Source organism: Perognathus longimembris, chromosome 23 (assembly GCF_023159225.1).
Source record: "Perognathus longimembris pacificus isolate PPM17 chromosome 23, ASM2315922v1, whole genome shotgun sequence".
Lineage (NCBI taxonomy): Eukaryota > Metazoa > Chordata > Mammalia > Rodentia > Heteromyidae > Perognathus > Perognathus longimembris.
Genome location: NC_063183.1, coordinates 358,412 through 376,103, shown reverse-complemented (window position 1 = coordinate 376,103; position 17,692 = coordinate 358,412). Strand labels below are relative to the sequence as shown.

At 47.6% G+C, this 17,692-nt stretch overlaps 1 protein-coding gene across 2 annotated transcripts in view; it reads left to right on the top strand.

Annotated features, from left to right (window-relative positions):
- The first annotated feature begins 1,569 nt into the window (after positions 1-1,569).
- Positions 1,570-17,692, top strand: part of Axin1 (axin 1) — a 34,911-nt gene continuing 18,788 nt past the window's right edge. For both annotated transcript variants that reach the window (XM_048333265.1, XM_048333264.1), the window contains exons 1-2: positions 1,570-1,627; positions 6,429-7,386. In XM_048333265.1, the coding sequence (XP_048189222.1) occupies positions 6,509-7,386 (878 nt within the window). In that variant the 5' untranslated portion in view covers positions 1,570-1,627; positions 6,429-6,508. The remainder of the gene's footprint in view (positions 1,628-6,428; positions 7,387-17,692) is intronic.

Here is a 17,692-nt window from a genome sequence, read left to right as displayed (position 1 = left end):
ATGCACATATATATTCAGGGCAGGGTGATATGAGACACCAACAGGAAGAGTATTGAAAGGAGGTGATCACTAGGGAGCTCTGGAAAGCTTAAAGCATAATGGCAGGTAAGGTTGTGGGCTAAGGTGTGGCTTGGCTGAACTCTTGGGGGCTCTAGGTAAGTGGAAATGGCCCCAAGCTGCAGCCTCCTGTCTGCAAAATGAGGCCTTCCTAGAGTACTTGTGAGGTCCCAGGAAGACACTGCTGCACAGACTTAAGTTCCTGGCTCCGGTGAGATTGGCAGATAGCATCCTCAGGCTCCTGGTGCTCATGGGCCCTTAGCGCCTTCCGGTCCCTGGCCCCTTTCTTGGTACTCTCAGCTGCCCATCACCTTCAGAAAGTAGACTCATCTTTTTGGTGACTGAATGATGGAAGCAGGGCTGAGGCCTGGGAAAGGCCCCTAAACTGTACTGATTTTGTCAGGTGGTGCTGACCAGGTGTTGCAGGGGCTGCTGCTAGGTAGGGCTGTACATCCCCTTTGTCTTAGAGTGCCGATTGCAGGGGACTTTTTGTTCTGCAGACTCAGACCCAAGAGCATGGATCCTACTCAGGCTGGTCTAGCCTAGTGGGATAGAAGGCAGAGCCTTTGTCTACCTTCTGAAGGTGCTGGGCAGCTGAGGGTACGAAGAAAGGGGAAGTAAAGGGGCCAGGGACCGGAAGGCGTTAAGGGCTCAGCTTCTGACCAGCCCGGCTGTGCCCACCGATAGTACAACTCGCGAGACATCCGGGCAAGAAGTGATGTAGTCTGCGGGTCACCGTCTGCCAGCTGGAGAGCCTAGCATCTAGTCCTTCGGGGCCCGGGGCGGGAGGCCGGCAGGGCGCAGGCTGGGCCTGTGGACGCCGACTTCGGGAGTCGGGAACTGCGGACGTCCGGGTCGTCCCCTGTTGTGTATGCTACAGAAAAACACTGCGACCCGGAGGGTGCGCGCAGCCGGCTCTCCGCCTGCCTACAACACCGGCCTAGGGCGGCTGATGGCCTCAGTCCGTGATCGCTGTCAAGCCGTGCCTTTCTCCCGCTGCTCCTCTCGATACTCTTTCGGAGCCTCGGCGGGGGCCGCTACGGCTCCCGCCAGGCCCTCTTCCAGCGCTAGTTGGCGGAGGGCTCACCTCCTCCACAACAACGAAGCCGGCCTCCCGGCGGTGGCCCCGCCCCGAGGCCCCGCCCCCGGCCCCGCCCGGCGCTCCCTACCTTGTCCTCCGAGCTCCCGCCCGCGGCCCCTCCCCACGCTCGAGGTCCCGCCCCAGCACTTCCGGGCTGCGCCGGCGGGGGCGCTCGGGTGGGTTAGGGCTGCGGGCTCGGTGAAGCGGCCGTGGCCGTCGCTACCTCTGCCGCAGGGGCCCACTCCAGTCGGGCCGGAGCTGCGTCCCCGTGGGGCGGGAGGTGAGAGTGGGCGGCCGGGCCTTGGAGGCGCTCTGCGGTCTGCTCCGCGCCGCCTCCGGGCCTCCGGCCGCCGAGCCACCCGCCGGGATGGGGGCCGCCCCGGGCCGCGCCCCCGCCGGGGCCCGCCAGCCCGGCCGCCGCTGAGTGCATGGGCCGCGCTGCGTCGGCAGCCGGGCCGGGGTCCGCGACCCCGCAGCCGTCGCGCGCTGGTGAGTAGCGCGGGGCCGCCGGGCGCACTCCTCGGGCGCGGAGGGCCCGCAGCTCGCGGCCGCCGGGGTAGGCCGCGGTAGGCCGGCGGAAACGGACCCGGAAGACAGGCGCGCGGGTTGCGGGCCCGAGGCGTGTCGGCGAGGGCTGTTTTGGCCCGGGGAGTGTGGGGCGGAGTGTGTTCGGGGAGGTGTGTGGAGCGCGCTGCGCGCGGTGGGGGCGTGCGGGGCGCGGGAGTGTGTGTGGAGAGGCCGGGGGACCGCGTTGTGTGCTAGCAAGGTGTATGGGCTGAGGGGCTCTCAGGGCCGGTGTGCCAGGAAGTGGGTGATAGGAGGGATTTAGGCTGGCAGAGGCTTTGACGTTGGGGCTCGTGAATGGGGATGGGAACGAGGGAGAAGTAGGTTGTGTGTGTTTGCCTCCTGTGGTCCGTGGGTCTGAGACGTGTTTAGGATAGAGGTGAGCGCAGTGTAGCTACTGGGGCCAGAAAGTGTGTACAGAGGCCCTCCTTTCTCCCCCTTCTCTCCCCTAGAAATTGGAAGTTGGAATGAGTGAGTGGAATCCATGGAAGGTTCTTTCTGCGTTCAGGCTGTGGTTCCCCTTGCTGGACACCCATTGTTCTGGTGTCTTCTATACCCTTCAGGTTGGTCCCTTGCTGCTCTTTTGGGGTTCCTCTTTTCTGCATTCTGTCCTTACACACATTTTGAATTTAGCCCCTCTCCCTCAACAAAACTAGAGGTGCACACTTTTGGCAGGGCAGTAGACAGAGAGATGATACCTCATCTTCTGGGGATTCTTCTCAGTGCATATTTTAGTATAACTTAGGGAGAGTTCTCACTGTTCTGTACACCCCTCCTTCTTGCTCAGGTGCTGCTTCTCTGGGCTTACAGGTCCTGTCTCAATACCTGGTTTTAGTTTTAAGAACTTCCATCCAGGGACAAGACTGGGACAATACATAAAACCATGTTTCTGTTTGATTTTCAGCACATGTTGACTAGTCATAGATTTCATAGAAGCTAGTGGACTTGTTTGCAGGGGGGAGTGTTTTATTGGTCATTGAAAATGTATGTGATGGGCATATGGATTACATGTGAAAGCAGTAACCCAGGCTCTTAAATAACTTAACCAACAGACGGTTGGGGAAATGTCAGTTATGCTGTTATCTCCACACTCAGTGTAAATCAGAAGCCCCAAATAAATACATACACATAGCTATATAGCATCAAACTTGTGGTCGTAGGATTCAGAGCTGTATGCCTAAGGCAATTTAAAATACTGTATCAGACTTGTATAATACCTTTATGGAATCACTTTATAGGTTGTGGTTATAGGCCATGGGCCAGAATTGATGCTGTGGGCATTAGATTCACCCACTTAACGTAGCTATTTTGTGTGTGATATGTATATGTATGTGCCCTAAATGCTAATTGTTCTTTGTGGGAGCCTAGAGATGTAGGGAATTGGAGTGCTTTAGTAGTTTGTGGAGATGTTCATGTGCTTCCACAGACACTGAAGCCCTTCTGTCAGTTGATAGCCAAAAATAGATATTGAGTAAGTAATAGGACATATTTCCTCTGGGTTCTAAAAAGTAGTTTAAAATGAATCCGATAGACTTGATTCTCTTTATTTTGTTTGGTTTTGTTTTTGTTGCCAGTCCTGGGGCAGGGCCTCGGCCAGTGTCCCTGGCTTCTTTTTGCTCAAGGCTAGCACTCTATCACTTGAGCCACAGTGCCACTTCTGGCTTTTTCTATATATGTGGTATTGAGGAATCGAACCCAGGGCTTCATGTATACAAGGCGAACACTTTACCACTAGGCCATATTCTCAGACCCTTGATTCTCTTATTAAAGTGTGAGTTGAAGATAGGTGCAGTTCTGTAATCAAAGGCTGCAGCTTGGATTCACTGCTGTTAATTTGGCATCTGTGAAGAGCTCATGTTTGGCATATGGGACAAGTGCCTTTTTTTTTTTTTTTTTTTTTGCCAGTCCTGTGACTTGAACTCAAGGCCTGGGTACTGTCCCTGAGCTTCCTTCAGTCAAGGCTAGCACTCTACCACTTGAGCCACAGTGCCACTTCTGGCTTTTTCTGTTTATGTGGTACTGAGGAATTGAAACCAGGGCTTCCTGCATGTTAGGCAAGCACTCTACCATGAAGCCATATTCCCAGCCCCAAGTACCTTTTTTTTTGTCTGTATATTAAATATTTGTGTGCCCATTTGTTTCAGAACCATGGGTGAGGTGCTGAGGGGGTCCCACAGCAGTAATTCACATTGAAGACATGAACACCTTGGGTGAAAGTGACAATGACTAGCCTCCTGTTTGAACATGCTGCCTGCTTAGCTGCTTTTCTGTTTCCATTGATTTTGTTCTTTTTTGCCAGTCCTGGCGCTTTGACTCAGGGCCTGAGCACTGTCCCTGGCTTCTTTTTGTTCAAAGATAGCACTCTGCTGCTTGAGCCATAGCGCCTTCTTCTGGCCTTTTCTATATATATGGTGCTGAGGAATCGAACCTAGGGCTTCATGTATACGAGGCAAGCACTCTTGGCATATTCCCAGCCCCTGATTTGGTTCTTCCTCAAGGCTAATGAACTGCCCTGTAAGGGCAAGGTCAAGTCTTCAGTGCCTATAATGGAACCCTGAACAAGAATATGGTGGACTGCTGGTGTGGAGCTACAGACTCCTGAAGTGCTCACTGTGTGCTGACAGGGTTCCCAGAAAGTGACTGCAGTTGAAGAGACTTGTGATGTCTGTGAGCAGCAGAAGGCCTAGGGCCAAGTGGGCCTTGACCTTAAGTAAAAATCTGGTCCTGCTGAGCCTGAGATTATAGCCTACCTAAGAAGTCATTAGTTGCAGAAATGTCATTTGGGGATATAATTGTGGACTTGCTCTGCATCTGCACTTTAGCCATCAGCAGCTGTTGACAGGTTAAGTATGTGCAGTTCAGGAACATAGTTGGGTATAGATTTTGTGGAGGCCAGTGCACAGCAACCTAGGTTGATAGCATAGCTGAAAAAAGGTCACCATTTGTGTTGGTTTTAGAAATTATTTTGTACCTTTTGTTCAGTGCTCCAGGTGTTTGACCCTGACATATATGTGTGCTTATATGTAATATATGTTTGTATATACATAATATATATCCCTTCCTTTTTGCGTGGGCCACTTGCATCATGGCATGCTGTGTTCTAGTCTCCCACTTGGCTAGGTTGCGAGGCCCAGCCAAAACTGATGGGCTCTGAGGACTTATGTAGACTATAATAGGAAGGAACAAAGGCCATGGACAGTATCAGTGTGATCCAGTGTGGTCTCTTGAACACTGCACACTTACAGAGCTGTACTTTTCTGACTTCTAAGAGAGTAGATGTTTTGGTTTTCATCTCACAGTTAAAATGAGTATGTAAATTGTATGCTTTTTTTTGGCCAGTCCTGGGGCTTAAACTCAGGGCCTGGGCACTGTCTTTGGGCTTCTTTTGCTCAAGGTTAGCGCTCTACCACTTGAGCCACAGTGCCACTTCTGGCTTTTTTTTTTTTTTTTTTTGGTCATTCCTGGGGCTTGGACTCAAGGTCTGAGCACTGTCCCTGGCTTCCTTTTGCTCAAGTAGCACTCTGCCACTTCTGGCCATTTTCTATATATGTGGTGCTGGGGAATTGAACCCAGGTCTTCATGTATACGAGGCAAGTGCTCTTGCCACTAGGCCATATCCCCAGCCCCCTAGCTTTTTCTATTTATGTGGTACTGAGGAGTCGAACCCAGGGCTTCCTGCATGCTAGACAAGCACTCTACCATTAAGCCACATTCCCAGCCCACTTGTATGCTTCTTTAGCTAAAAGACATAATTACATTTTTATTTCATTTTTCTGTAATTTCTCTGACCTGAATTTCTAGGTACTTAGTTACGATTTGCTATCTGAAAGGAATCTAACTTCAAGAAGAGGTGTTAGCAGCCAAGTACACCCTCTGCATTTCCCAGATTGTCTACATTGATGTAGAGAAATCACATCATGTACACTACATTGATGTACTAATTCCTGTGCATTTGAGCCATGTCCTTCTTTTATTGAATCTTTGATGTTGGAGGTGACCCATGATTGGCTGAGGGCTGGGAATGTGGCTTAGTGGTAGAGTGCTTGCCTTACATACATGAAGCACTGAGTTCGATTCCTCAGCACCACATAAATAGAAAGAGCCAGGAGTGGCTCAAGTGGTAGAGTGTTAGCCTTGAGCAAAAAGAAGCCAGGGACAGTGCTCAGGCCTTGAGTCCAAGCCCCAGGACAGGAAAAAAATGTTATACTGCCATCCTGCTTGTGTACCCCCACCTGTTGCAGAGTACCAACTATGAAGTGATGCAGTAACCTGAAAAGCTAGAGACATGGGAATTGGAAGGCAGCCATCTGCCTAGTGCTTGGTAGTATGATTGTCTGCCACCTCTTGAGTGTCACCAGGGCAGGTGGGGTTAGAGCTAGAAGCACCCTTCCTTCCTCCAGCCTTCTTGCCCTATGATTTCACTCAGCAATTTGTCCAGGGTAAGTGGTCCTTAGCCTCCTCATCTCTGGGGTTCTCACAAAGGACAGTTGAAGGAGAAGTGTCCACTATGTTCTGTGCACTCAGTATGAGAGGGTTTTTCTGTGTAAGTTTTCGTAAGTTGTCAATGTAGACAAATCACGGGGCCAAAATGTATCTCTGTTGGAAATCTGAACTGAGTCTCCTCTAAGCAGAGAGTGGGAGGGCTCCACTGCGTGTCTTGAGAGAACCTCTGGTTGCATCCATGGACCACTTTTCCTAATCTTTTTCCTCTTAATGGTTTCAACAGGGCAGATTGATTCCCTTTGGAGCTGTAAGTTCTGATGTATTAGGGTCAGCGCTCATTGTTCATTGACGCAGAGTCCCAAAATGAATATCCAGGAGCAGGGTTTCCCCTTGGACCTCGGAGCAAGTTTCACCGAAGATGCCCCCCGGCCCCCAGTGCCTGGTGAGGAGGGAGACTTGGTGTCCACAGACCTGAGGCCTGTCAGCCACAGTTTCTGCTCTGGGAAAGGTGTCAGCATTAAAGGTGATACCTCCACAGCTACCCCAAGGCGCTCAGATCTGGATCTGGGGTATGAGCCTGAGGGTAGCGCCTCCCCTACCCCACCGTACTTGAGGTGGGCTGAGTCACTGCACTCCTTACTCGATGACCAGGATGGAATCAGCCTATTCAGGACTTTCCTGAAGCAGGAGGGCTGTGCTGACCTGCTGGACTTCTGGTTTGCCTGTAGTGGCTTTAGGAAGCTTGAGCCCTGTGATGCAAATGAGGAAAAGAGGCTAAAATTGGCCAGAGCCATCTACCGGAAGTATATCCTGGATGGTAGTGGTATCGTCTCACGGCAAGCTAAACCAGCCACCAAAAGCTTCATAAAGGACTGTGTTATGAAGCAGCACATTGATCCTGCCATGTTTGACCAGGCCCAGACAGAAATCCAGTCTACCATGGAGGAGAATACCTATCCATCCTTCCTCAAGTCTGACATTTACTTGGAATACACAAGGACAGGCTCAGAGAGCCCGAAGGTCTGCAGTGACCAGAGCTCAGGATCAGGGACAGGGAAGGGTATATCTGGATACCTGCCCACATTGAATGAAGATGAGGAATGGAAATGTGACCAAGATGCACATGAGGACGATGGCAGAGACTCTGCTCCTCCCAGTAGGCTCACCCAGAAGCTGCTCCTGGAGACAGCTGCTCCAAGGACCTCCTCAAGTAGACGGTACAGCGAAGGCAAAGAATTCAGGTAAGTTGGCACAAGGTGTCCCATTTTCTATACTCAGCTCTGAGACCTGGAGAAGGAACAAGGGAAAGGTGTTGGTAACAGGTAGCCTTGTCTTTCAACCTAGACTGAATGTACTGTAAAGTTCCTGTGGTTAGATTATGGTTTTGCTTTCTTTTTATGATAACTTTACCTTTGATGTTAGTTTATTTATTTATTTTGTGGTACTGGGAGTTGAACTCTACCACTAGAGCTATGCCTCCAGCTGGATTTAAAAAAAACATTTGTAGGAGCTGGGGATATGGCCTAGTGGCAAGAGTGCTTGCCTCTTATACATGAAGCCCTGGGTTCAATTCCCCAGCACCACATATACAGAAAAGGGCCAGAAGTGGTGCTGTGGCTGAAGTGGCAGAGTGCTAGCCTTGAGCAAAAAGAAGCCAGGGACAGTGCTCAGGCCCTGAGTCTCAAGCCCCAGGACTGGCAAAAAAAAAAAACAACCAAAAAAAAAACAAAAAACAACATTTGTAATGTTGAGAATACTTTTATCAAGAATAGGCTTGTTGGGTATTGTGGCACCTGCTTGTAATCTCAGGTACTTGAGAGACTATGGCATGAAGACTGCAAGTTTGAGACTACTCTAGGCAACTTAGCAGGTTCCTATCTAAAAACAAAGTGAGAGGCCCTGGGTTCAAGGATCAGTACAGATGAGGAGAGGAATGGACTAAATATGTGGCTTTGTGACTCATTAAGAATAAGAGTAGCGGGGCTGGGGATATGGCCTAGTGGCAAGAGTGCTTGCCTCATATACATGAGGCCCTGGGTTCAATTCCCCAGCACCACATATACAGAAAATGGCCAGAAGTGGCGCTGTGGCTCAAGTGCTAGAGTGCTAGCCTTGAGCAAAAAGAAGCCAGGGACAGTGCTCAGGCCCTGAGTCCAAGCCCCAGGACTGGCCAAAAAAAAAAAGAATAAGAGTAGGGGGCTGGGAATATGGCCTAGTGGCAAGAGCGCTTGCCTCGTATACATGAAGCCCTGGGTTCGATTCCCCAGTACCACATATATAGAAAATGGCCAGAAGTGGCGCTGTGGCTCAGGTGGCAGAGTGCTAGCCTTGAGCAAAAAGAAGCCAGGGTCAGTGCCCAGGCCCTGAGTTCAAGCCCCAGGACTGGCAAAAAAAAAAAAAAAAAGAAATAAGAGTATAGCTGAGTGAGTGCTGGTGGATCATGCCTATAATCCTAGCTACTCAAGAGACTGAGATCTAAGGATCAAGGTTCAAATCTAGCCTGAGCAGGGAAGTCTATGAGACTATCTCCAATTAACTGCCAAAAAGCCAGCAGTGGAGCTGTGGCTTAAATAGTAGAGTGGACAGTGTTCAAGCCCTGAGTTCAAGCCCCAGAAAACACACACACACACACACTTAGAAGTCATAATGTGGTTTAAATTTTATCTTTGAGAACTAAAATTCATATCTTTTTGCGTAGAAGATGGATTTACCTGGAGACATAATCCTTTCGGCTTAATAACAGGCGGAATAGACATCCAAATGCCTTGAGAATTGTGATTGTTTTGTATAATGGTCTTCTGGAGATACTTCCTGGTAGCTGAAACAGTGATTGGGTAGTTGTATGGTGAATTGTCCAAGCACTCAAAAAACATTGTAGGGATTGTGTTTAAAGATCTAGGATTGAGGTTTTCTCTCGCCAGCAAGCTACTGGGTTAGTGGTATAGTAAGTGCTCAGCAGTCCAGGGATTGCTTGTTCTTATGAGTGGCTGAAGGAGGATCAGCATTGAAACCTGTTTCTTCCTTTTTTCTTCTCTGTGATCCCATGTGATGACAGGAGGCCTATTTATTTAGCTTTTGGGTTAGCACCTGTGGCACTGTAAGCAGAATGCTTGCACTTTTCTTTTCTTTCTTTCTTTTTTTTCCTTTTTTTGGCCAGTCCTGGGGATTGAACTCCGGGCCTGGGCACTGTCCCTAAGCTTCTTTCGCTCAAGGATGGCACTCCACCACTTGAGTCACAGCCCCACTTCTGTTTTTTTCTGTTTATGTGGTACTGAGGAATCAAACCCATGGCTTCATGCATGGTAAGCAAGCACTCTAGCACTAAGCCACATTCCCAGCCCCTGCTTGCATTTTCTTTTTATTTTTTAGGGGGTGGAGCGTACTGGAACTTGAACTTAGAATCAGGATGCTGTCCCTTTGCTTTTTTTGCTCATGGTTCATGCTCTACACTTGAGTTATAGCTCTACTTCCAGCTTTTTGGTGGTTAATTGGAAATAAGACTCTTGTGGACTTTCCTGCCTGGGCTGGTTTTGAACTGTAGTCCTCGGATCTCAGTCTTCTGAGTAGCTAGAATGATAGGCATGAGCCACCAGTGCCTGGCAACGCTTGCATTTTCCAGTTATTTCCCTAGAGCTGTAACTGGGCACTTAGCATTGTCTGAAAAGTATCCTCAAGTGCTTAGTCTGGTGGTATTAAAAATCAGGAGCTGGACAAGGCATGGTGACTCAAGCCTGTAGTCCTAGCTACTTGGGAGTCAGTGTTTGGGTTCCATGGTTCCAGGCTAGCCAGGGCATAAAACTTCCTGAGACTACCTCACTCACTCAGTGGCTGGGCACAGTGGTATCAACCTGTTATCCCCAAGATGAAGGAAGCAAAGGGGCTGGGCTTAGGGATGGCACACCTGTTGTTCTCAGCAACACTGGGAAGCACAAGTACAAGAATTGTAGCTCCTCCCGCCTTGACATAAAGAAAGATCCTACCTCATAAATAACAAGGAAAAAAGAAAAGACATAACAGGATTAATTCAAGTTTCTGCTACCAGTAAGTGAACATTTAGTTTAAATGATACAGTTCAGTGTGGACAATTTTGAGCTGATCTTTTGTTCCTTTTGCTTATTGTAGTTGGCCAAATGATATTTATGTATTTCTTTTCCTTGAACTCAGAGCCTCATTCTTTTGTTTGTTTTTTCCATTCAAGCCTTGTGCTCTACTACTTGAAACACAGCTCCACTTCCATGGTTTTGCTGTCTAATTGGAGATAAGCATTTGGGGTTTTTCTGGGGCTAGCTTTGAACCTTCACATCTCAGCCTCCTGGGGGTGAACTACTGGCACCCTTAGGTAGCAAGTTTTTTTAGGAAAGAATGTACCATAAACTTAAACCTGTTAAGGAAGCCTGGTTAAAACCTAACCTAGTTGGACATTTTGGGCACATTGAGACCTCTTTGGAATAACTTTCTCAGTGCCCACTACTTTCATGCCGCTCTAGGATCCCAGCTGTCTTATCATCCCACAGTGTTTTCCGCAGCCACCCTACCTAACTATATCAGCTGTGCTTCTTGGTTGCCAGGGCGCGAGCCACCTCTGGCATTTTGACGCCTATGTTTCATAGAGCTGCTGGGCAAATAAATTGGCTTGAATTTGAATGCTTTTTCCTCTCTCCTGTACTTGTTTGTATATGAAGAACTTTCTGAAGATGTTTGAAAAGTAAATATTTGACTTGTTAAAAAAAAATAAGGGGCTGTGAATGTGGCTTAGCTGTAGAGTGCTTGCCTAGCATGCATGAAGCCCTGGGTTCAATTCCCTAGCACCACATAAACAGAAAAAGCCAGAAGTGGAGCTGTGCCTCAAGTGGTAGAGTGCTAGCCTTGAGCAAAAAGAAGCCAGGACCAGTGCTCTGGCCCTGAGTTCAAGCCTCAGGACTGGCAAAGCAAATTAAAAAAAGCAACAACAAAACAAAACAAAAAACCTTAAAAGCATAAGGAACATTATTTATTGTGGTACAGGGCATAGAATTCAGGGCTTTGTGGATGGTAACCAAATGCTCTATCAGTGAGCTACTTGCCTGCTCCAGTTAGAAACATTGTTAAGATGATACTATAGGGAGCTGGGGATATGGCCTAGTGGCAAGAGCGCTTGCCTGGTATACTTGAAGCCCAGGACTGGCAAAAAAAAAAAAAAAAGATGATACTATAGCAGGGCACTGGTAGCTCAGATCTGTTATCTGAAGATAGAGGTTTAAAGCCAGCTTGGGAAGAAAGTCTGTGGGGCTCTTATCAGCAATTAACCAGCAAAAAGCTAGAAATGGAGAGGTGGCTCAAGTGGTAGAGTTCTAACCTTGAACAAAAGAGCTAAGTGAGAGCACAAGGTCCTGAGTTCAAGCTCCAGTACTGGTTCACAAATACCTAGGTGCCAGTGGCTCATGCCTGTAATCATAGCTACTCAGGAGGCTGAGATTTGAGGATCATGGTTTGAAGCCGGCTTGGGCAGGAAAGTCTGTGAGATTCTTATCTCCAGCTAATCACCAAAAAAGCTGGAAATAGAGCTATGGCTCAAGTGGTAGAATGCTAGCTTTTAGTAAAAATGCTCAGGGACAGCACCCAGACCCTGAATTCAAGCCCCAGGACTGACACAAAAGAATAAAAACAAAAGTAAATAAAAAGATGACACTACCGGCCCAAGCATGGTAGCACAGGCCTATAATCCTAGCACTCAGGAGGAGCCAGAGACAGGAGGATCACAAATTCAAGTCCAGCCTGGGCTACATAGGAAGTTCTAAGCCAGCCTGAGCTTCATGGTAAGACCTCGTCTCATAAAAATAAAACAAAAGGGCTGGGAATGTGGCTTAGTGGTAGAGTGCTTGCCTAGCATGCATGAAGCCCTGGGTTCAATTCCTTAGTACCACATAAACAGAAAACTGGAAGTGGCGCTGTGGCTCAAGTGGTAGAGTGCTAGCCTTGAGCAAAAGAAGCTCAGGGACAGTGCTCAGGCCCTGAGTTCAAGTCCCAGGACTGGCAATAAATAAGTAAATAAATGAATACAACAAAAAAAGATAGCTGTAACTCTTAGGAGAGGAATCTGAAGGCATAATGCCTTTGTTTCTGATCATATAAAATAATACCTATTGAAATAATTAAAAAAAAAAACCAAACTCTAAATTTGAAGGCTGGCTGCAGGGAAAAAATAGCTCAGTTCTAATTCTAAAAGCTGCCGGGGGGACTGGGGATATGGCCTAGTGGCAAGAGTGCTTGCCTCCTAAAAGCTGCCGGGCCCACCCTCTGGTGTCAGCCCAGCAGCACACTTTTCAATTCTTGGTCATAATAGCAGCTCTGCTGTTTATTTTTTAGTTTGTTCTGTTTGTAATAAGCCATCTTTGCCATGTTAAAAGTGAATGTGGAGCCTGGTGCTGGTGACTCACACCTATATCCTAATTACTCAGTAGGCTGAGATCTGAGGATTGCAGTTTAAAGCCTGCTCTGACAGAAAATTCCATGAAATTCTTACCTCCAGTTAACCACTAAAAAGCACCCAGGCCCTGAGTTCAAGCTCTAGAACTGGCACCGACACATACAAAAAGGGCATTGTGGGCTAGCTACTTCAACTGGGTAGTACTTAGCTGTAAGGGCAGTGGCTAATTGGAGATAAGAGTCTCATGTACTTTTCTGCCAGGCTGACTTTGAACCGTGATCTTCAGATCTTAGCCTCCTGAGTAGCTAGGATTACAGGTGTGAGCCATTAGCACCCAGCTTTTTTTCAGTGTAACATTTTTGCTGGTTAATTAGAGGTAGTAGTCTTGTAGATTTTTGTGTCCTAGCTGGCTTCAAACCATAGTCCTTGGATCTCAGCCTTTTGAGTAGCTAGAATTATAGGTGTGCTGTTGACTGTAGGAGCTTTGTCATCTGCGAGTAGACAGGCTCAGTGCATCCATAGCACTATCATCCACAAATGGACAGTGTCTGACATCCACGGCACTGTCATTGTTGAAAGCACAATGTCTGACATCCACAGTGCTGTCATCCACAAATGGACAGTGTCTGACACCCAGGGCAATGTCATCCTCAACTGGACAGTGTCTGACATCCACGGCATTGTCATTGCTGAAAGCACAGTGTCTGACATCTACGGCGCTGCCATCCACAAATGGACAGTGTCTGACACCCACATCGCTGCCATCCACAAGCGGACAATGTATGACACCCACGGTACTGTCATCTGCAAATGAACAGTGTGATATTCACGGTATTGTCATCCACAAATGGACACCCATGGCACTGTCATCACTGAAGCACAGTTTCTAACATCTACTGCGCTGTCATCCACAAATGGACAGCGTCTGGTACTCCTGCGCTATCATCACTGAAAGCACAGTGTCTGACATCCACGGCACTGTCATCCACAAGTGGACAGCGTCTGACACCAACGGTGCTGTCATCCACAAATGGACAGTGTTTGACATTTACAGCGCTGTCATCGCTGAAAGCACAGTATCTGACATCCACGGCACTGTCAACCACAAATGGACAGTGTCTGACATCCACGGCACTGTCGTCGTTGAAAGCAGTTTCTGACATCCACAGTGCTGTTATCTGCAAATGGACAGTGTCTGACACCCATGGCGCTATCATCCACAAATGGACAGCGTCTAACATCCACGGCACTGTCATCACTAAAAGCACAGTGCCTGACATCCACAGCACTGTCATCACAAAAAGCACAGTGTCTGACATCCGTGGCACTGTCATCCACAAATGGACAGTGTCTGACATTGACAGCGCTGTCATCACTGAAAGCAGTGTCTGACATCCATGGCACTGTCATCCACAAGTGGACTGTCTGAACATCCACAGTGCTGTTGTTCATGAATGGACAGCATCAGAGCATTGGTGGTGCTTTGTCCATGATGCTTTGTACAGATAGTGTGTTCACAAGTAGACAGTGTCAAAATGCCAATGACACTCATCCATAAGTGAACAGCATCAGAACACTTAATGAACATAACATGGTGGTGACACACTGTTATTCCTATTTTCTATGTGTGATTGGATGTTAGTAAGCTGCTTTTAGAAGTTTTCTTATCTTGGTCTGTCAGGATCCAAGGCTGTAATGTAAGACCTGAAGATGTGGCTGAGTCTGCTTACCTAATCCTTGGGGCAGAGCCCAACTGTATACATATATATACAAAGACTGTATAGTGTGGTTGGGGTGGGCTCCTGTCCCTTGGGTCTCAGGGATGGTGGAGGCTGCGGGAAGGATGGTGTTGAACCTGGGAGGGAAGCTGTGCTCATTCTCTTCAGGGTATGTTCTTGTGGCAGGATGCAGATTCATTCTTTGAGGTGGAAAGAGCTGAATTTGGTCATGCTTAGGCAGGAGCTAATCTGTACAGTGAGGCTCAAGGAAGGGGTCAGACACAATGACCTACGGGCAATGGCTTAGTCCCTCTGGCTTACCTGCTTTCTTAGCAACAAGGCTCTTCTGCATGTTGCTTTCATTCCAGTTAAGCACTGAACTCACTGCTGCCATCTCAACTGCAGAAAGCTGAAGGCTGTCTTGGACCAGCAGGGTTTAATTTTTTTTTTTTTGGCCCTCCTTGGAGCTTGCCTCAGGGCCTGAGCACTGTCCCTGGCTTCTTTCTCTGCTTCTTCTTCTTCTTTTTTTTTTTTGCCAGTCCTGGGCCTTGGACTCAGGGCCTGAGCACTGACCCTGGCTTCTTTTTGCTCAAGGCTAGCACTCTGCCACTTGAGCCATAGCGCCACTTCTGGTCATTTTCCATATATGTGGTACTGGAGAATCGAACCCAGGGCTTCATGTGTACGAGGCAAGCACTTTACCACTAGGCCATATTCCCAGCTCCGAGCCTCTGCTTCTTAAAGCAGTCATCTCCCAATACACCGAAATTAGAGTGCCAGACAGCCCCTCCTGTTGATCCCATGCTCTCAGAGGGTGCTTACTGCATTTGGAGGCCTCCTCAGGAGATAAGTATGTGATCAAGCAATCCCTCAGCAGTCCCAGTGCTTTCAATGTTCTTTGCACTTCCTGCCTTTTAAGCTAGCTGCACTAGGGTCCTACTCTGAGCCACACCACAGCCCTACAGGTGTGTTTAATTACTGGATGTTCAGGGTGTTCATGGCTCACACCTGTAATCCTACTTGGGATGCTGAGGTCTGATGATTGTGGTTTGAAGCCAGCCCAAACAGGAATGTCCTTGAGACTCTTATCTTCAATTAACCACCAAAAAGCTGGAGCGTGAGCTGTGGCTCAAGTGGTATAGCGCTAGCCTTGAGCACAAAAGCTCAGGGATAGCACCTTAGCCCTGGATTCAAGCCCTAGGACTGGAAAAAACAAACAAGTAAAAATTATAGGCAGGCATTAGTGGATCACACCTCTAATCCTAGCTACCGAGGAGGCTAAGATCTGAGAATCACAGTTTGAAGCCAGCCCAGAAAAAGCCGGATGTGCCACTGTGGCTCAAGTGGTGGAGTGCTAGCTTTGAGTAAAAAGAAGCTCAGGGACAGCGCCCAGGCTGAGTTCAAGACTCAGAACTAACAAAAAGAAAAAAGAAAAAAAGTAAATAGAAATTGTAGTATGCAATCTGTATGTGAACTTTACAGTGTGAAGATAGTGTGTGAATGAATTTGCCAAATATTTTTAGGATGACTGTTTTTGTTGATTTGTGTGAAGAAATCACAGGGGAAGACCCAAAGTACTTACTGTCCAACAGAGAAAAGAATGGAGCAAGGTGCAGGTAGCCTAGATGGAGTGAACATGAAGAGTAGAGAGGATTTAAAGCACTATGAGTGAGTGGTGTGTACTGTTATAGGTACATTGACTCTCACAGAGGCATGAGCACTAGCTGGTGTCTGTGCATATGGTGGAGTTGTGAAGAAAGGAGTACTGGGTGCTAGTGACATAAGTAGGCTGCCTAGGCATATGTGCTGAACAGAGATCATTTGGTTAGCCCAGTAGCATGGGGCTTTGGAGTCTTGGAGGTGTTAGTGGCAGATAAGGTTTGAAAATGCCCAGTAACAGTGGAGATCAGTTTTATAGAAAGTGTGAGTCATAGATTGAGGTTTATTTTTTGGCCTGTGCATGTGATCAGTTGTTCCAGCCCCTGGGAACAGCACAGGCCATTCTTAGAAGAGAAGCTGCTACAACACCCTATAGAGAGCCAGCAGCTAGGGTTAGTCCAGTCAGCTTAAGAGAAGAGAGCCCAGAGGTAAATTCATGCGTGATGTGGCCAAGAGTGGCATTTAAAGTTAAGGATTAGGGGCTGGGAATATGGCCTAGTGGCAAGAGTGCTTGCCTAGTATACATGAAGCCCTGGGTTTGATTCCTCAGCACCACATATATAGAAAAGGCCAGAAGTGGCACTGTGGCTCAAGTGGCAGAGTGCTAGCCTTGAGCACAAAGAAGCCAGGGACAGTGCTCAAGCCCTGAGTTCAAGCTCCAAGACTGCCAAAAAATAAAAAATAAAAGTTATGGATTATTCAGTATTTAGTGCTCACAGCCATTTGTTGAAAAGTCTCTTTTCCTCATTGAATTAATTGCTTTTGCACTTTTGTCAAAAACCATTTGGGAAGAGGATAAATACTGTTAAAGTAGATTGCATCTGTGAAAATAGAACAATAGAACCCATTGCAGTTGCTTTGGGAAATAGGGTATAGGAGAGTTAATAGAATAGTAGTGGGTGAGATTGGCTGTAACATATTGTAAACATGTAACAGTGAAATCCCCATTTAATGTAAGCTAATAAAAATTAAAAAAAAATTGTTTGGTCATATTTGTGTGGACTCCTAGTGTGTGTGTGTGTGTGTGTGTGTGTGTGTGTGTGTGTGTGCATGCGTGCACGCGCTCCCGCGCCCCTGTGCCTGGGTGCTGTCTCTGAGCCTTTTTTTTTTGCTAGTCCTGGGGCCTGAGCTCTGCCTGAGCACTGTCCCTGGCTTCTTTTTGCTCAGGGCTAGCACTCTACCACTTGACCCACAGCACCACTTCTGGCTTTTTCTATATATGTGATGCTGAGGAATCGAACCCAGAGCTTCATGTATATAAGGCAAGCACTCTACCAGTAGGCCATATTCTCAGCCTCTACCTGAGCTTTTTTGCTTAAGGCTGGTGGTCTACCATTTGAGCTACAGCTTTTTTCAGCTTTTTTGATGGTTAATTGGAGATAAGAGTCTCAAGGACTTCCCTGCCTAGGTTGGCTTTGAACTGCCATCCTCAGAACTCCACTTCCTGAGTAGCTAGGCTTATAGGCGTGAGCCACCAGTGCTTGGCTACCTTTGTTTTTTATTTCTAGAAATTTTAAATGAAAATGCAAAGATTCTGAAAGAGGAATTCAATGAGCCACACAATGCTGTATATTTCTCTTTGTGGTTGTGTTCCTGTGTGAACAGCACAGATGTGTGTACACGCTAAATATACAGACATGCATTCATTGTGTATACTTACATGCATATACATGGAACATGGAGAAGCACATCCTACATACATTGCTCTCAGGGAAGCACTACAGCACATAGGGTCCTTGATGGTTTTCATTTGTCCCTTGAGCA